This window comes from Lissotriton vulgaris, chromosome 12 (genome assembly GCF_964263255.1).
Source record: "Lissotriton vulgaris chromosome 12, aLisVul1.2, whole genome shotgun sequence".
NCBI lineage: Eukaryota > Metazoa > Chordata > Amphibia > Caudata > Salamandridae > Lissotriton > Lissotriton vulgaris.
The window spans coordinates 74,832,208-74,850,454 of NC_141700.1; the positions used below are offsets into that span (position 1 = coordinate 74,832,208).

Sequence of the window (18,247 nt, forward strand, 5' to 3'; positions counted from 1 at the left end):
GGGGATTTTTGAATTTTGCACTGCAGGGAAGAACTTTAGTCTGTCTGCAGGTGACCTCGTTAGTATTCATACCACTCAATACATATGACAATCACACCAAACGCAAACAAATCACCCGCACACACACCTGTTTAAGGTTTTCAATATGCTTTTATTCTGGGTGGCGTGGCCTTCATTAGTGGAGCTTCCTTTTGCATTGCCATGATATGTTTCCCTTTCTCTTTCTGAACGACGCGTAAGTAATTTACCGAGTGCTCACTCACGGAAGAATGGACTGCTTGGTGGAGACAATTGGGAGGTTATGGAAGATATTTACATGGCAAAACGGATCGGGTAATAGTTCGCCCTCCAAATGTAAGTGCCTCAAGACGTAGCTGCGCAAGGCAGGTGGAGGTGGATGGGGGCTGGCACTTATGTCCTGGATGCTACAGGGCCGCCCTGCAACGTGGTTATCATTCACCCACTCTGGAACCCTTCTGTGCTGTCGGATTTCAGTGCTGGGCTGCACTGTTTCAGTCGTGCATCAATTACTATTGCACGGTTTGCAAAGGGATGGTGTGAAGCTGGCAATGATGTTGGTTTTTCCTTTTTTTTTTCGTTTTCTTTTTCGTTTTTTATTGCAATATTAATACAGGGGCGGACTGTATTTGAAATAAAAATGTCCTAGTATTTCCAATATGCAGTTTATCACAAGGCCCAACACTCTGTCTCCATACTATCCAGAATGCCGCTTCATTTTGCTTATAAATATGACAGGTTGGGGATAAATAATATTTTAACATGTATGATTATTTTATGTTAGAAATGGAGGGTCAACAATAAATACGTCCGAGTGATCACCAGAGTACAAATTTTGCAGGAAGTCACACAACCGATGTCCTGGGATACCCTTTTCTAACGCCCATTCGTGTCTTTTTTTGCAATTTAAAAAGAAGTGCAATAAAATGAATACATTGCTTCCCTGTTTGTGCGAACAGCTTCACGTTGGAGATCCTTTTTAAACAATCTGCACACATACCCTGTTATCATAAAAATAATCCTGAAAGGTAAAATATGAAAACTGGTGACAAATACAGTCACATGGCTACAGTTCAAAAAACATAGGGGGCACGAATAAAAGAGCAATTTAAGCAACATATATTGCTATGTCACAGAAAACGATTTAAAATGCATTGAAAAATAATTTTTAAAAAACGGAATAAAACGGAGTTGTTGGACGATAAGTACATAAAGAGAGTCTTGGGACAGTCCTTCACAGGTGAGTCAGTTTGTGGGCCTCTTGCATTCTTCCCTGAGAAGGCTGGTGAGAGGACAGGTCTGTGTATGTGGGGTGAGGGTGAGGGTGAGGGTGGCACTGTCCATGGTGGTGGCTGGAGGCCATGGACCCAGGGCCACCGTAGTCCATGCTGGCCGAGGAAGGGTGGGAGAGATGGGTTAAACCAAAAATGGAGGGCCCCGAGTTAGTCATGCTTTCCACATAGCTGTTGCCCACGTAGACGGGGCTTCCCTGTAAATGCGGATTTCCATAGCCATTGTTGCCCTGCAGTGAGTGGGCCTCGTACTCCGGCGTGACAGCTGCCGTCCCCGAGTACCTCTTCTGGGGGGGCGGGCAGTTGTTGAGGGGAGGCGGATATGACGTGTGCAGGTTATAGGCGTTCTGATGCGCCTTGGTGAAGGACGGGGGTGACTGGGGTTCATAGGGAACGCTGTTCACCAGGGAGTGCATGGAGTTCAGGTACCGCCCGCCCATCGACTGGGGCAGCGGGCTCCTGCTGGGGGACTGGCCCCCCGATGACGTCATCATCCCATTGCCCTTCTGGTCCTTTTTGTATTTCATCCGTCGGTCCTGGAACCAGATCTTGATCTGCCTCTCGGTGAGGCTGAGCAGGCTGGCCATCTCCACCCGCCGGGGCCAGCACAGGTACCGGTTGAAGTGAAACTCCTTCTCCAGCTCCACCAGCTGGGCGCTGGTGTAGGCGGTGCGCGCCCGCTTGGACGAGGCCTGCCAGGGAGGGCTCTTGTCCCCGGCGCAGCTCTCACCTGAACTTTTCCTTTCTATTAGCAGTAGAAACCACTGCTGGCGATTATCAGCTGTTGCACACAATTTTCAAAGCAGTTTTACGTGCCCATTTGAGATGAGGTGAAAACGTTTCTTTTGAATAGCTTCCAAGTAGCCTCCATGTTATTCATAACATATCGGCCATTCCTGCCATTTTAGTCAAGACAGTTTTGCATTCTTGGACTCGTAATTTCGATTTTAACATGGCAAGTATGGGATAAAACTAAAAAGTATATCCCGTAACTCCAATGCTTGCTGAAGAATCAGAGCTGGTTGAGCGTTTCATTTTAATAGTAAATTGTCAGTCTCAGAGTGTACATGCTAACTAGAGACAGAATAACCATGAGTGAAAAGTGGGAATCATCATTCGTGCAGAGTAGCCTTCATAATCAATGTAATATAGTGGTAATATTTAGTGTAGGGTCACAGTAAAAATTCTAAAGGAAAATCAGAGCAAACTGGACTTCACTATCAGAGCCCTGTGTCTATTGAAATCAGTGCAGAGTGGGCAGCATGTGCAGTTTCAGGGGTACGGTCACCATTCTCTGCCTCTCCCAGACTCAAAACAAAAAGTTGTTGTCCTTGTTGAAAGTCAAAGCTGTGGGTTTCAACCCTGATTGTACAAGATTTTCGTTCTTCATTAGGCCAGGTACCCAAGCGGGTATATGGGAAAAATAAAGTACTTTTTGCAGCATATAAATCACAAAGGGGCTTGTGAAAATATATGGTGGGAAAGCACACATATCTATGCAACTCATTAAGTGCAGGCTGTTCAAGAATCAAACAAAAATTTGAAGTGTTTTTTATTGTTTTATTTGGTAAGATTTTAGGACCACATCTAATTCTCAATGAAACATGTACCAAGTGCTATACCTAGTCATGAAGTATTGAGTCCTGTCGCACACTTTAGTTCAGTGACTTCTTAAAAGTTTCTCGTTGCTCAACTGGGTTTCGAGTTCTGGTGTCACTCATAGTCGTTGAAATGTTATTCATAAGACACTAACATTATAAAAATATCACACATAGTAATCAGTAACCTTGGCAGCCATGGAGCTTCTCAGGCGACCGGTTGACTTTGAGTCCCACACATGGAAATACCAAAATATTTGGGGGCAATGGTGTGACGTGTACAATGTGGAATGAGGTGTTAGGGTACGCTTAAGTCAGAGTTCTTCAATCAAGGGGGGGGGGGGAGTGCCACCATCCCAGGGAAATGTCTTCAGAGGTAGCGTTAGGGCAGCAGCCCCAGGGTCTGCCCGCAGAAGCTAAATTACACAATTTCAAACCTGTTTGTAAATATTTGGGAAATGTTGAACTTTCTCTAAAATATTCTCGTACTGGAGTTCAACAATTACATAGGCCTCCCAGGCAAGTGTGTGGAATGTTGCACTTGGGCTGCATTTAGAAGAGCACAGCAGCCAAGTTGGAAAATACATAGTTTCCTTTAAAATTATACAGGCTGGAAGCAATACCCACAGGGCAAGAAGGGCTTCCAGTTCAAGTCTCACTGGGAGAGTTTTGGCTGAAAATGTCTGCAGAATATTCAGCTTTGAAAGAAACCGCTATCAAAACTCTCTTGCCTTACAGCTCGTCCTATTTATGTGAGATCGGGTTCTCAGCCCTTGCAGTATTAAAGACTAAGGGGCAGATTTATGATGCCCTTGCGCCTCTTTGCGCCGCAATTGCGTCACTTTATTTGACGCAACGGCGGCACAAACAATGCGCCCTATTTACAACGTGACGCATCTAGGAGATACGTCACGTTGTAAAGCCCTGCGCCATGAAGAGGCGTTCCTGCGCAGGGGGGCGTTCCTGCGCAGGAATGCCTCCTGAAAGTGGCTGAGTGAAATCTATGAGATTTCACTCAGTCACTTTCAAGCCAATGCTGTGTCAAAACCCTGCGCCTGCTTGAAGCAGGCGTAGGTCTTGATGCAGCATTGTGAAGATGGGGCATCCCCGAGCCTTGCTGGAGTTGCGTCGCGCTTGCGACGCAACTCCAGCAATGCGCCACCTTTCCGGCACGGATGCGTCACGCATCTGTGCCGTTTTTGCACCATGGGTGGCGGAGCTGTGGCGCACTGTGGCGCACGTTAACTGGCGCATCCCCAGGGATTCGCCAGTTAACATAAATCTGCCCCTAAGTACCGTTCAAGACTGGATGTGGCGCTCAACCTGAGGATGGCAGCAGCAAAAATCCATCCACAGATTGACCGTCACTGTGGCGAAAATCAGGCACACCCGTCACATTAATGTTGGTGGTGTTATTATCAATCTGTCATGTGTAAAACAAAGCATCCTGGTAAAAACAATTTTATCTTGGAAACTTTTGTTTTGAGCTGTGTAATCAGCCTCTGTCATTTCACCACACCCACTCCCAAACCTACAGTTAACTAAACTCTTATTGCGTTGAACATTATTTGCCGGATATGGCCAGAGATATGCGGGTGGCGGTCAATTGTGAGTGTACCAGATTCCAGAAATTTCTGTCAGGTAGAGGGGGGCCCGACATTTCAAGAAATTCAGCTGGGGGGACTCAACCTACAAAAGTTTGAAGACCTCTGCTCTAGCAGGTAATTTAATCACAAGAGTTATATTGTCTTTTTTTTTTGCTGCCTGAAAGCCGGACGCACAAGGAACTGTGCAGCAGGTGCTTTTAAATCCTGAATTATTGGTAAACTGCGCACCCTCCCAGTTCAGTGCTCCCTCCCTTACAGGTCAGCGCCCAGTGCGGCTGCACCAGTCGCACTGCCCTAAGACCGGCCCTGGCTGGCAGTAACATCCTTAGCTGTCTCGGTAATAAATTATGTAGGAGTCGCGAATGGCTATCCCGCTGCCTGGCAGGGCAGCCTCTTCGGTTGCGGTTTTGGCATGTTGTGAAACTGTCAGTATCCGCCCAAGGAAACCGCCAGCCTATCAGGGAGACCCAGCTCCTTGGCGCATCTGTACAAGTGGCACCAGTATTCTACCGTACACCCAGGACTTTCATGCCAGGACAAGTAAGAACAAGAACATAGTTAAATTATTTCTAAGCAGCTTTGAAGCAGCTAGTTGTGGTGAGCTGGGCCCAGGGCACGTGCTCACGGCCCCTTTTACTTGCAGGATCACCTGACTGGTGACGCCTGTGATGGGTGAGTGTTGGTGTTAAGTGTTGTACAGGGTGAAATACTAGAACGAGTCCAGCCAGACACTACACTAGTGACGGATCTGTAGAGGTACAGAAGAATACAGTATTTTTTTTACACACATTTCGTATTGCAGAACTTTCTGGCAAATGAAATACAAGGCCTATATCTTAGCCAGGCAACCTTACGTCATCTGGCCGACTCAAGCATCAATATGCCGGTCGAGGTCCTGTGTCACTAGGAGGTGTAAACAGTGCACAACCGATAACGTTGGGGCCTTGCGCAATTTACGTAGAACCTACAGAGTTGGACTCAGTTCGCCCCTGAGTCTAACCTTACCATGCACTCGGAATGGGCTCAGCCTTTAACACCAAACACCTATTCAGCATATGTAATAAAGGGACCTGCTGACCGTGTATGGTCCTTGACTGACATCTTGTGGTCATACTGGGTATTGCCACATTATTAATCAACTGCAAAATCTCCAATACCACACCTTAATCTCACAAAATGTATCATTTTTTCCACAGGCAGAATAACAAAGGGCGGGGTGAGAAGAGAGAAGGCTCATTCACATTCCCATGAAAATATCCCTAAACAAAGTGGAGCGAGCAGAGCTACCAAAATCCTTTAGGGTGTCCCTCACACAGAGTGAAAAAATGCCTTTAGATTTTTTTAAAAGACACCTCACCCATCAACCTTGCTGGTGGCATGCTTCTTTGTTGGGGTCCCACCCGAGACGCCTAGTGCATCACAAGTGCCCTTCTTTTTTTATTTTTTTATTTAACAATTTTTATTAAGCAGGTATTTATATACATACAGTACAGTGTCAATGTCTTATTTTCGATACAACGAGGGTAATGCCGTGTAAGTTCCAACAATCTTATTGTAACATGGGGCGCACGGGGGGCGTGATATTAAAAGTGTTATCTGGCCCCCTGCGCACTTGGCGGTAAGGTCAAGTCTAGCGGTTAGCTTACATCCCCTCTTTCGCGGATGTTGAAGAGATAGGATGAAAAGAAAGAAGGCAGAAGAGGCCCGGGGGGGGGGGGGGGGGTTGGGGGGGGGGGTGCAGATCTGTCAGAAGATTCTTTGCTAGTAATGGCGTGCAGTCTTTTTATGGGGGTTTTAGGGTGGGTCAGGTGATTGTCCAGAGCTCTCCACATGTCCCCTCCGGAGTGGTGGCATGGCGAGCCTGATTACAGCGGAGCTGCTTTTTTAGGGAGGGTTTCTTTTTGTCAAAGGAGATGAGGGGTGAATTAAAATTGCCTTCTGGGTTACCAACCAGAAGTGGTGTATTATTTAATAATGGTACCCTTAGGCAAGATTAAAAACAGCGATGGATGTCTGGCCAGGAGTTAGTGACCTTTCACATCCTTTAAAATGGTCGACATGTTTCAGCCATAACAACAATGCCGCCAGAGGGGTCAGGAGGGCTTTCTTCAGGACCAAGTGCGCATTCTCACTAAGGCATGCAGATATATTTCAATTTGTAAATTATGTATCTTTTAAGTTAGTCCATTCGTGTTTTTGTCAGGAAGTAGTACCTTACTACTTGGATACTCAGAGAGGATGAGCCCTGTAGTCACACATTTGTCAAGGGTAATTGCCCTCATCCTAACCAGAGCGCTGCGTCTTTGTTTATGGGCATTTGTTCTTTCTACTCTCAGCATAAAAACAAGCATTGGCATAGCCAATAGGTCTCGCTTTTGGGACCTTTTAAGTATTTATTTATGCAGCACAATATCCTTGGTGCAACATCAACTGTTGCTGTGGCTAAACACTTACAAGGTCCCAAAAGAAAGACCTGTTGGCTATGCCAATGCTTGTTGCTCACTCTTCTTGTTTTCTAATGCTGTGTTGATGCAAGATCCGAGTCTGCCAGATAGTCTTGTTATATAATGCTGCTATCAGCTTGTTCTGTGCCTTACATTAAAGGGTTCGGTGGCCTTTTCAGAGCTCGAATTGGAATGATTGTCACCATGGTGTTTTCATTATGTACTGATACTCCTGTTTGCATTCACTTGTCTAAACGAGGGACTGATATCTGTCTGCATACGTACGATGCTGTGCAAAGCTTATATTTTTTCTGCAAATAATCACAGGGAACAGTTTAAGCCCTCAACAAAAACACGTGTGTCTCCTTTTAAGGGAAACTATGTGCATTTGAAAAACTGACTTTTAGACAGTCACTAACATCGGGAGGTTTGATAGGTTTCCTGTTGCTCTTTTTTTATTAGTCATAATTGGCCAGCTTTTGGTAATTAAAATAGGATCTCCATTAATCATGACCTTTATGGAGTGTGTGTTTACGATGCATGATGTGGCCCGGTTGGCATTTCCTGGTTCTTAATGGGCAGGTCTTCCTTTATTTTTGGTGTGTAACTCATCCAAGACTACCTCAAAGGCAAATGTCCTCAAATGTTAGGTATTTTCTTTTTAACTCAGTTCCTATTTAACCCGTACAGTCTCCTTACTGGTGAGGAGGTTAAAGGTCAGAGTACTACGCATCGGCGTCAGGATCTGTCAGCTGTGTCTACTTCACACAGGTTCTGGGCAAGTTTGGATTTGCCTTGATTGTATTGCAATTGCGGTTGGCGCGGTGCCATCTTGCACGTGGCTTTGACAAATCTATGCCTTCACTTGCGTTGTAGGTTCCACGGGCTTAGATGGGAGCCATTTGTAAAGTACAAATAGCAAGTGACCCCTTTTAATATTGTACCACTGATAACTGTGATCACAGGTGTGTGCGGTTACCCAATGCCATGATTGTGTTGTAGCGTCCTCAGTCAGCCCTATAACAGATTGGCATTATTGTGGAGCAGAACGTAATTTTTAGCATCATTGGAGTGTGGGTTTTCAGAGACATGTTTCAGTTGTCTCGAGACATCTCCAAGGCCCTTATGTTGAGCTAGGGCAGGGGCGGCCTAAGGCATGTGCAAGCTGTGCACCTGCACAGGGCCACCAAACCCCAGGGGCCACCACGCCAATATATATCCTTAATATAATAATCCTCTGAGGATGGATACATATGTGCGTGGCGGCCCCTGGCAGGGATTTGGCGGCCTCCGGCTCTGTTCCACTTCCAAACACGCTGACCCCCCCCTCTTCACTGGCCTCCGCGCTCCGCTCCGCCCCGCCAGGACCCCTCTTCCGGGGCCCCTACCTACGCTCCCTGCCCAGGGTGGCCATGAGCCTTGAGCCGCCCCTGGCTAGGGTAATTTTGGATCGTGATTTCCATAACCGCAGCAGTTAACTTCCTGGTACTGATGAAAGTTGGCATCATTTCGACTACAAGTCACCGAACATATACTGCCTTTGATGCTAGGAGCCAAAGCAGCCCTGCCATTACTTCATGCAACACTAATGAAGTTGTGGTATTAATTGGGAGCGATGGATGAGGAAGGACAGTTGCCTTAATATTCTCCATCTCTGAGATAGTCACGTGCTCAAGAGAGTTGAAGCTAATGAACTGCATTTGGCATTACAAATATTTCCGGAAATGAAATGTCAAGTAATTAGACTTATTTTGGAAAGTTGCTATTTTCTACTCTTCCTAAACCAGCAAAACAAAGTATTTCGCAATACTCCGTTAAAGAAAAAAATCTCCTAGCAGTTGCAATGGTGTTTCACATCAATCCAAGTCTAAGACATCCTCATCAAGGTAATTTTGGAAAACTTTAGATTAACAGAAAGATACAATTAAAATTCGACTGAATAATGGGCAGAAAAAGTTTTTTACTGAATAATGTTGCTAACATGGCCTACGTTTTCCAACTAATTTTAATTGCAAAACAAGCATTTACAATGCAACGGTTTCGCCCTTGCAAAAGTTAGAGCTATTGGCATTGTAAATGACAACATTTTTATTTATTTGTTTTTATTTATGTGTTGGTTTTGAAAACAGATCAATAAATGGCATTGTCATTTACAATGCCAATAGCTTAATCTCTCGCAAATGCCACCCACACACACCCACAGAGAGCACCCCCACACAGAGCCCCCCACCACACCCACACAGAGCCCCCCACACACACACCCACCCAGAGCCCCCCGCACACAGAGCCCCCCCCACACCTCTCTCTTCTCAGCAGTACTCTAGAAGCTCTTTTTAGTTTAGCACGAGGTCCAGCGAATGCTGTGCTATCAATGTAGACTTTTAAATACAGAACAAATCAGATCCTTCAACGACTTTCACTATGGTGAATTCACCAGCAACGAACTACAGAATACATTGTTGTACTGAAACTGCCACTTCGACATCCAAGAAAAAATACTGTTTTGTACCTTAAAGGGAAGACCGACAAAGCGGACACACAAGGGGCTCCAAAGTTCGTGGCTTAGGATCAACGTTTTGCTTAGACTAAACCTTTTTCAAAATATATATTTTTCTTTATCATAAAACATATCTCAGATTGTGCCTGATTGTGCACTCTGAACCCCCTCTTACTGCTTTTGTAAACTGCTGAGCAGTTTTGCAGAAGAGAACCGTTAGTGGATTATAAATACTGAGGCAATGTAGACAGGAAGAGATCTTAAAGACGCAAACAGTTGTGAAATCCCAAGGCTCTCCTGAGAAGCCCAAACCTCCTCTTCTGTAGGGCACTAGGGCTGGGATCAGAGAGGCGTCTCAGTCACATGGGGGTGTCCCATGTAAGCCCTGTGCCAGAGATACAGGGCCCTCAGCTGCAGGCCCATCTGTCGGCCTTCCTGTGTGACAAGCCTGGCTCAAGTCTGAAGGTACACGAGTTGCACTCCCAGCAATGACTACCAACAAATACAATGCAGTCTCGACCGATGTATGCCATCGCAGCTCAGTTACTTAAGTACAGCTTAGGAGTGCTAAGAAAGTGACATCTGGCATTAGCAGTAGTGCAGGACCCAAGTATGTGGACCCACGCCGATTCCTGCTTGAGAGCTGGAGGCAGCAAGGCTGGCCCAAGGGCCCGACGTGCTCTGTGCCGCTTCCTAGTTGGCCATGTTTGGGCCTGCGAAGCTCGCTCCAAACCAGGCCTGCCGCTTTAAATACTGTGCCTGTAACCGAAGTGCAGGTGGCCGCTCCGGTCAGGGCACTGTCCTTCCCCATATTAGTCAAGCCCAGGGACACCATTCTTAACCCAGCTGTACCCGGTGCTGAAGGCCGAAAAATAACTCACCCGCTGACTTCTCCGAAGCGGCCCTGGGGCCTCGTGTTAGCATAAGGACGAAGGGCACGAAGAGTAGGGCACAAGCTTCCTAGAAAGCAACGGCCTACATGCATCTGTGAAAAGGGTGCATAATGTCCAGGGACCCCGCCACTGAAGACCCCTGCCCAGGTTTTGAATCTCGCACGTTTACTCTTATGAGCACCACTGTTTGGCTTCGAAAGGACCGGCAAATGCTCAAAATGCTGTCAGTGAAAGACATAGTTCAACGGCATTCAGCAATCATGGACACGCTTCTGACAATCTGCATCTATGCTTGTAACCTCTACGGATTCATCACATGGGGATTTGAACTTCAAGACGTGTGTGCTCGTTTATTGCGTGTACTCTAGCAGGGGGTGGGGAGGTGGGCTTGGGGTATACACGGCAACCTTATCTCTCAATACACACAAACATACCAGTAGATGCGAGAAGTCGACGGGCCCCGGCGCCATCTTCGGAGGAATGAAACAAAGCAAACCTTGGCAAAAAAAAAAAAAAAAAACAACCGCCCACCGCCGGAATAACGCCACAAAGGGGCGGAGAGCGAAAAAATCGCCGGAACGCCCACGAATCTGCTCCGGCAATGATGACAGATCTCTCTACCAATGGCTAGCCTCCATTTATGGAGCTAGTCAATGGAAGAGCAGGCAGGACAAAGGCCCCGCACTGCTTCTCAAAAGATTTCGCCTGCGCGAACGCTGCTGTGCAGCGGACGCCAGGCAAAACCTAAAAAGCACTCCCGTTCCAACAGTAACATCCTTTATGTACAACCATTACTTCACCAAAACCATAGGGGAAGTGTAGGTGACACCAACCGTGCTTTGCCCCTCCCCCCCACACATAACATCACAGAAGGTGGCATCAATCAGGAACGGTTTCACAAGTGTGCTTTATGAAGTTTAACAAAACACTTCATACTTCAATTCAGGTTTATGTTGATATAAAAACCGTGACGGCTGCTCACACAACACTGTTCTGGACTTCACACAATAAAGAACAGTAAATGTTCTGGCACCCAGGATAATGTGCTGCAAGGCTAAATACTTACAAGGTCCCAAAGGTGAGACCTATTGGCTATGTTTGATAGGTTACAACTTTGGTAGATTGATAGGTTATAAACATAGTGTTTTGTGGAGATCAGAGAGGTTGATTAATGTAAAGGGAATGACAGCCTCGCTTTTGGGAATGCGTGGCTCTTTAAAGCAGGAGGAGGCATCGTTTTGCCACTGCTGTGCACAGGCCTACCAACCTTAAACATAGACCATGTGACCTATGCACAAGAAAAGTACAGTCCTACACTCTGCACCACCCTCCAGTGCACCAGGGCAGCACTGCTTGGGTGAGGTGCACTTCGGCTCAACACAGATTGGATGGCCTGTGCACAAAGACAGAATAGTCGATGCGTTGCTCCTATCACCAGCAACCCCCTCCCCAATCCTCCACGGACTGCATGGTCTGTGCACAGGGACAGCACAGCCAGTAAAAATGATCGGCGTAGAACAATCCCTTCGTGTGCAGCCGAACGAGTGACTTTTGAACCGTTTCTAAGATTGTCTTTCACCTCCTATCAAAGTTTCAGTTGATGCCGGGAGGCAGGTGAGTGGAGGGGGAGGGGGGCATCGCCGGGGGAGCTTATCAAGCAAAACCACTTAAAGAATATCCAGGGTTATCAGCAAAGCCATTCCTTCAAGGACAAGCAACCTCCAAAGGAGGATGAAGAGAGCGTGCAGTGGTGCAAAGCGCAGAGGAGGAGCAGGCACTACACGGGACACAACAGAGGTGAGCAGATTCATGTGGCAGAGGGTTACTCAGCCGACCTCGAGACAGAGGGGCACCTCCTCTACCGAACCCCCGCAGATATAGAATAGTGGGGTCACAAGGAGCCTACACCAACTAAGAGGGGGGCATAAGTGGACACAAAGCAACCCTGCCTACCAAGAGAGGGATGGGCTCCTTAAAGATGAGACAGGATGAATACTTGTGGGGAATTCAGTGACCCCGAAGCAAGCAGAACAGGCAGAGTAAAAATATGTAAATAAAAAATAACAACAAAAAAACACAGAACACACCCAAGGAATTCGCCGACTCCAGGCGTGATAGACACACTTTAGCGGCAGAGAAACCACCACCCCCTCCGACCACTTGAGAAGGGCGCACTAGCACATGGATTGGGGGGGAGGGTAGGTAAAATGGTAGGGGGGGGAGAATACCAAACCGATGCATTCCTAAAGGTTCGAGTTCACTCGAATGGCAAGAACCTTGTAAGAAATGCTAAGAAGAAGAGCAGGGTGCATGGAGCCTTTGCACAGAAGTGAGCAGGACTTGAGACTCAGCCCAGCTCTGTCTGACAAGTGCACTAAATGGGATTGCAAACTCCGACTAAGCTGCTGGGGCTGAGGACAGCAGACCCGCCCAGCAGCAGTAATTATGTGCTTTTGTTACAATCACAGCATTCGCGCGGGTGACGCGGTTGTAACAAAAGTAATGAAAACGAAAATACGTTTTCATTACTTTTGTTACAATCACGTCACACGCGCGGGGGCTGAGATTGCATCCAAAGTAAATAAATATAAATACATTTTCCTCCTATTTCTTTACTTATGATGCAATCGTGGCACCCACGTGATTGACGTGATTGTAATAAAAGTAACGAAAATGAAAAGAAATAATGGGCGACCGCTTTCAGCATGTACCTCCCCTCACCTCCGCCGTCTCTGCCATTTTGCACGCAGACGATCCGACCTGGTGGTGTCCTTCCCAGGAGACGCAAAACTCTGGATAAAAAAGAAAGTGAAAGCGCACACACCGTAGCAGGAGACAGGGCCTGGGACCTCTGGCAGCCTGACGGACGGCAGGAAATATGATTATTGAGCAAGGTATAATGATAGCAGGAACCCGATTAGCACCACAAAAAGGTCACATATCAAAGTAATATGCATTTAATGAGTCCGCAATCACTGCATGCAATCTGCGGACTGGGAGAGGTAAACTGGAAGTCAGGAGGAACAAGACAAGCGGCCGCGAGACTCTCTTTGGTGGGGGAGGGGGTGGAGGAGCGCTGAAGGCGAGCAAGACAGAGAGGCGGATCTGTATACACCGTCCCTTGAAGGTTCATAGGGAGCGTGCAGCCTGAGCGTATGATAGTCAATAAAGTTAAAAAAAGAGAAGGGTTTAAAGGTTTCAACAGTGCTAGTCTTTTTGTGTATTCTGAGGGACCTGGCTGAGAGGAGGCTGATAGGCAGTGAGTGGCCAGGAGGGGTGGCAGGTTGTGTGTGTGCAGGAGGGGGTCGGGATGTGTGTTTATGCGCTGGTCTGAGGAAAGGCTAGGCAGGGAAGGGGGTTGCTACGGAGGAGGAGGGCTGGGTGGTAGGGGGTAGTGAGAGCAGAGAGCAAGGGGGTGGAGGAGCATGCTGTAAGGCTTAATGAGCTATGAAAGAAAGGCAGATGGCGGCTGCGCACGTGCACACACGCGTAACCGCAAGCTTGAGGCCAGCAAAAGCCTCTGGTAGCACTTTGAAACCCACTTACTAAATGTCTTGCAGAGTAGCGCATGCGCTGGCTCAGGCGAGACCTAAAAACCTATAGTAAAAGCCTAATCCCTCCCTTTAGGGGTCTCAGTAATGCTAAGTCAAGCACAAACAGCAGTTCACAGCCTGAATTAAGGGTACATCATTTTGCATCCCTTGTTTTCTGTTCCCTGCACACATTTCTCATTGGAATACCTACCAAATCCTATGCAGGGAAAAATATATTGGCTTTCAATTCCAGCAGCTCTGAATTGGGGTAATTTGTGGCATTACTGTATGTCTAATATGATAAACTTTATTCAAACATTATATAATGATCATAAAAGCAATACATTACAAATATCACATGATGTTAAATAGAATAAAAAATAAAATCACAAGTATATAACAATGAAACCCATAAATCGACCTTCCCCTCTCATTTTTTACACATAGAAATAAAAAAAACCTGACACTATCATAAATTGCAGGTGTGCTCAGCCTCTGTAAATACAGCAAAGCCAGTCTACATTTAATCAGACCAAAACCCCTTAGTCGTCGATTAAAAACCGCTTAGTAAAAGATGAATAAATCTGAAGAAAAATACAAAGTGGAGCAAACTTGGCGGTGAGCTTTCTTTGCAGGCGCAGAGAAGAATAGATGAGCAATCAAATTGCCTGAGTGGAAAGGAAATAATCCAGAATCTAAATTTGGTTAGACGGGTCCTATATGAAGAGAAGAACACAACATCCAAATATGGCTCTAATCCTTGTGCGGTTTGGATTAAAGTGTATACCTTGTTCTGGGTCTAAACTAACTCACCACATTCCGGTCCATACAAGATTTTTTAATCAGAAGACTTTTAATTTTTATGGCAGACTCTCAGGTTTGAAAAACATGAATTGCCTGCCTAGGGTGGTGCACATCTTAATATAATCTAACCAGGGAATTGAATTGCCCCTGTCACAAAACAGCCAATTGTCAATAACTTCGGTATTAAACAGGGCGTGGTCATTACTCCAGACTGAGCACCAAAGGGAGCGGATTGATATAATCTTCTACATAAGCAAGCTCTAGCTCCTCGTGCAAAATAAAAGAGGGACACACACACACACTCTCTCTCCCTCTCTCTCACTCTCTCTCCCTCTCTCTCCCTCCCTCTCCCTCTCTCGTTTAAATTTCCATAATAACTGGGATGGTTCATATTTGTCTCTTGGATGATAGACGGTGACATCAATGACATACTGACACATCTCACCAAGGCCTTTAGTGTCAGCCCACAAAGATGTATCAAACAACCTGCCGCACAACTCCAAATGGTCAAGTGGCATCAGAGATAAAAGGGCACTAGTCCTGGCAAGTGAGAAGAAAACAACTAAACTATTCCACCTACTGAAGAGTGCAATCAGCACTCGGTGTAACATAAAATGCTACCACGGGCCATATACATATCCTGAATAGAGCGTCTATCTCAGTAATACCCACAGCAAAACCACAATCATAAAATAACAAGAACAAACAAAACACCTGGTTTGAATTGAAGGCAAAGTTACCCACACCGAATTCTGAAAATGGTTAATCCAATCACAAGGAAAAGAAGGCGATAGAGAAAGATTGCACTGTATTATCTGAATCCCACCCTCCTCCGATGAAACCCTGGAAATTGTCAACCAAGATCTTCTCTTGCTAGTGAAGTCTGTTGCCTTGCCTACACCTTAAACTGCACACGTAGACATTGGCCAAATCAAAACCATGCACCTGCTATTCTGCCAATAAATGCTGAAGGTTTACTTAAGTGCCCACATTGCCAGCCTTCTGGCAGAAAAAAAATAACACTCACCACTTAATGGCACAAAAACAAACATAAACATTCCAGATACACAGCTGGAAAAAAGAACACCAAAGATTTTCTGTTCAAAGTCCAGCCGACCAAGCAAAGTGAGGCACCAAACTCCTTGACATCTGGAGAAGATGTCTAGAAGCACACAAGGCTGGGATGCATGCCCCAGGGCCAGGAGAACCCTGAGACCACACGACTTGAAACTGCTAGCAAACAGGGCTAAACAAAGATCTACATCCCACTGGGAAGCAAGCATGAAAACAGGAAAAAAAATCTACAGAATGTTAAACAGGAAGTACACCCTAGCAGACTATCTTGTCACAATGAAGATTCTCAGTTGAAGGGAAGTGGCTGTTCAAGTAAAGCTTCGGCGATTACTGACTAGAGATTGAGCAAGGGTGTCACAGACTGATCTGGAAAGACGAGAGAGACCGCCGCTGTCAATTGTGCTATGCGGGCTTTGCGGACAACAAGATCCATGTCCCATAGATATGAAGAAACACAGAACTTTTACGAGGACGAATGTGTCTACAGAACCTCACTCTTCACTATGTTGAAGTTAGAAACAAGGCCCACATTCCGCTAGGTAAATCCCAGAAAAGTCAGTAGGATCTTACCAGCTTGTGACACCATTAGAAACAAAAAAACCTAATGAACAGCTTTTGTAACACATACAACTTTGTAAAGTGTTGGAAAAACTTGTGAACTCAAAAGTCTACCAATAATGCATACATTTTTTGCATTGTGCTAAGTCCTATATTCAGATCACAGAACATATAAGATCCTTGCTGCATAGAGCAGTGCATGGTCAGTTGTTTGTGTAAAATACTGGCAGCACAGCCACTCCTCAATGGTTCTGGCTGCTTCTCCATCCATAGACTTCTCAGCAAACCTCATGATCAGCAGAGCTTGCTTCACCTCAATCCAGTTCTGAAGTAATACTGGCCCCAGGGTGTGTTGCCGGAAAAGGTCTCTACTTGGGCCCCACAGTAAGACTTCCAGGATGGTTTTTGCTTGAGTGACTGACATTCTTCCACGAGGATCTGCGTGGAGCAGCAGGGCCGCCAGGCGTTGAAGTCCCTGGGAGTAACAGGACAAGTTGGGAATTGCTGGCAGATCAGCCGTGCTGTAGTCTTCACCCAAGAGCTGTGAGGAGTCCTGAAAAGGGTTTTCTTGGTGTAGAATCTCATAGATCAAGATGCCCAACTGGAATTCATCTACCTTCTTATACTGTATGGTGAAAAGTAGCTCTGGGGCCAGTCTGGCCTGCTCTGAAGACGAGGCATTGTTCGGTGGATAAAGAGACTGAGCAGTGCGTTTTGCTTTGGAAAAGTTGCTGACGACAAGACGAGGAAGGTTATTTTTTCCGTGTAGGTTGTATGGTCCTCGTTGGATGGCTGCGTCTTCCACGATGAGTAGATTCTCAGGGCAGAGGTCACAGTGTGTGATTCCTTGCAGCTTCAGGTGCTCCAGCCCATTGCATAGCTGTAGCAGAAGAAGGCATGCCAGGCGCTCATATTCATCGGGCTCCATAACGTGGACTTCCTGATACTCCACCAGAAAACCAGCAAGGGTCTTACAAGGGACCTGGGGAGTCAAGGCTATCTGGGCATGGCATGGGGACTTGTTGCTGATAGGCCAGGTAATGTCTCTCCCAAAGCCATTTTGATCATTTGGCAAGAGTGTCTCCACTGAAAAATCTCCACTGAAGCAGTCGCTGACCTCCTGGATGTTAAAATGGGGTGAGATTGTTTTTTGTAAGGAGAGGCCAACAGGCTCCGGAAGTGAGACCTCTGACTTGTCCTCGAACTTGTGCACCTGAAAATAAAACAGAATGGGATCAGTCATTATGGTCAAATAGGTTGAGTCAAGTCACTTAACATGTGTGGAGTGTAGAAACCAATATTTAATCAATGCAACAGAGAAGGCAATGAGATGTGAAAGTGGTGCTCACTTCTCACTCACTCATTTCTCTCTGTTATTAATAGTTTCTGTTAAATGAGGGGTTTGTTTGGTGCAGGGAATGAGTGGGTATTAAAGGCTGTGTAATCAATGGATTTGTTGGACTGCATCCCCAGCTGTGGATGGTATGCACTGCACCAGGTGTTGGCTTGGTGTTTTGAATGGGTTGGGCTGGTGTGGGTTGAGTTAGGATTAGATGATTGGTACTTTGTTATCCCAAAGCCACCAAGTCCATTGAAATTGTTTTAGTTTTGTTTGATGTAGTTACTTGGAAATGTTGTCTTGAACTTGAAAGCTTAGTTGGAGGGTGCGGAACTTCTGATGTATGGGTAGTTAAATAAGCAGATTAGTTACATTGCACTTCCTGGTTGTATGGCGCGAAAGAGGGTGTTGAGATTGGAACAGTTTTCATTGTGGATACGTTGAGATCACATAAAGTCACTTCGGACTGTGTCCCTTGAATTACAGATCACAGTTGCCTTTGGTAAGAGAGACTGCATCTTATCCCGTACTCTTAGGTAAAACTTTTTTCTGTGGCGAAAGGTGGCTGGGTAGAAGAAATAGGTAGTGTA

General features: G+C 46.1%; 1 protein-coding gene and 1 pseudogene across 3 annotated transcripts in view; both read right to left on the reverse strand.

The window, feature by feature from the left end:
* Nucleotides 1–623: 623 nt before the first annotated feature.
* Nucleotides 624–13,088, reverse strand: LOC147673352 (homeobox protein Hox-A3 pseudogene; annotated as a pseudogene). The gene is made up of 2 exons (XR_015302456.1): nt 13,061–13,088; nt 624–2,091 (listed from the first exon to the last, which is right to left on the reverse strand). The product of XR_015302456.1 is annotated as a homeobox protein Hox-A3 pseudogene (transcript).
* Nucleotides 13,089–14,167: 1,079 nt separating this feature from the next.
* The window catches only part of PEAK3 (PEAK family member 3), a 46,623-nt gene continuing 42,543 nt past the window's right edge, over nt 14,168–18,247 (reverse strand). For both annotated transcript variants that reach the window (XM_086947203.1, XM_086947202.1), the window contains exon 3: nt 14,168–17,531. In XM_086947203.1, the coding sequence (XP_086803329.1) occupies nt 16,479–17,531 (1,053 nt within the window). In that variant the 3' untranslated portion in view covers nt 14,168–16,478. The remainder of the gene's footprint in view (nt 17,532–18,247) is intronic.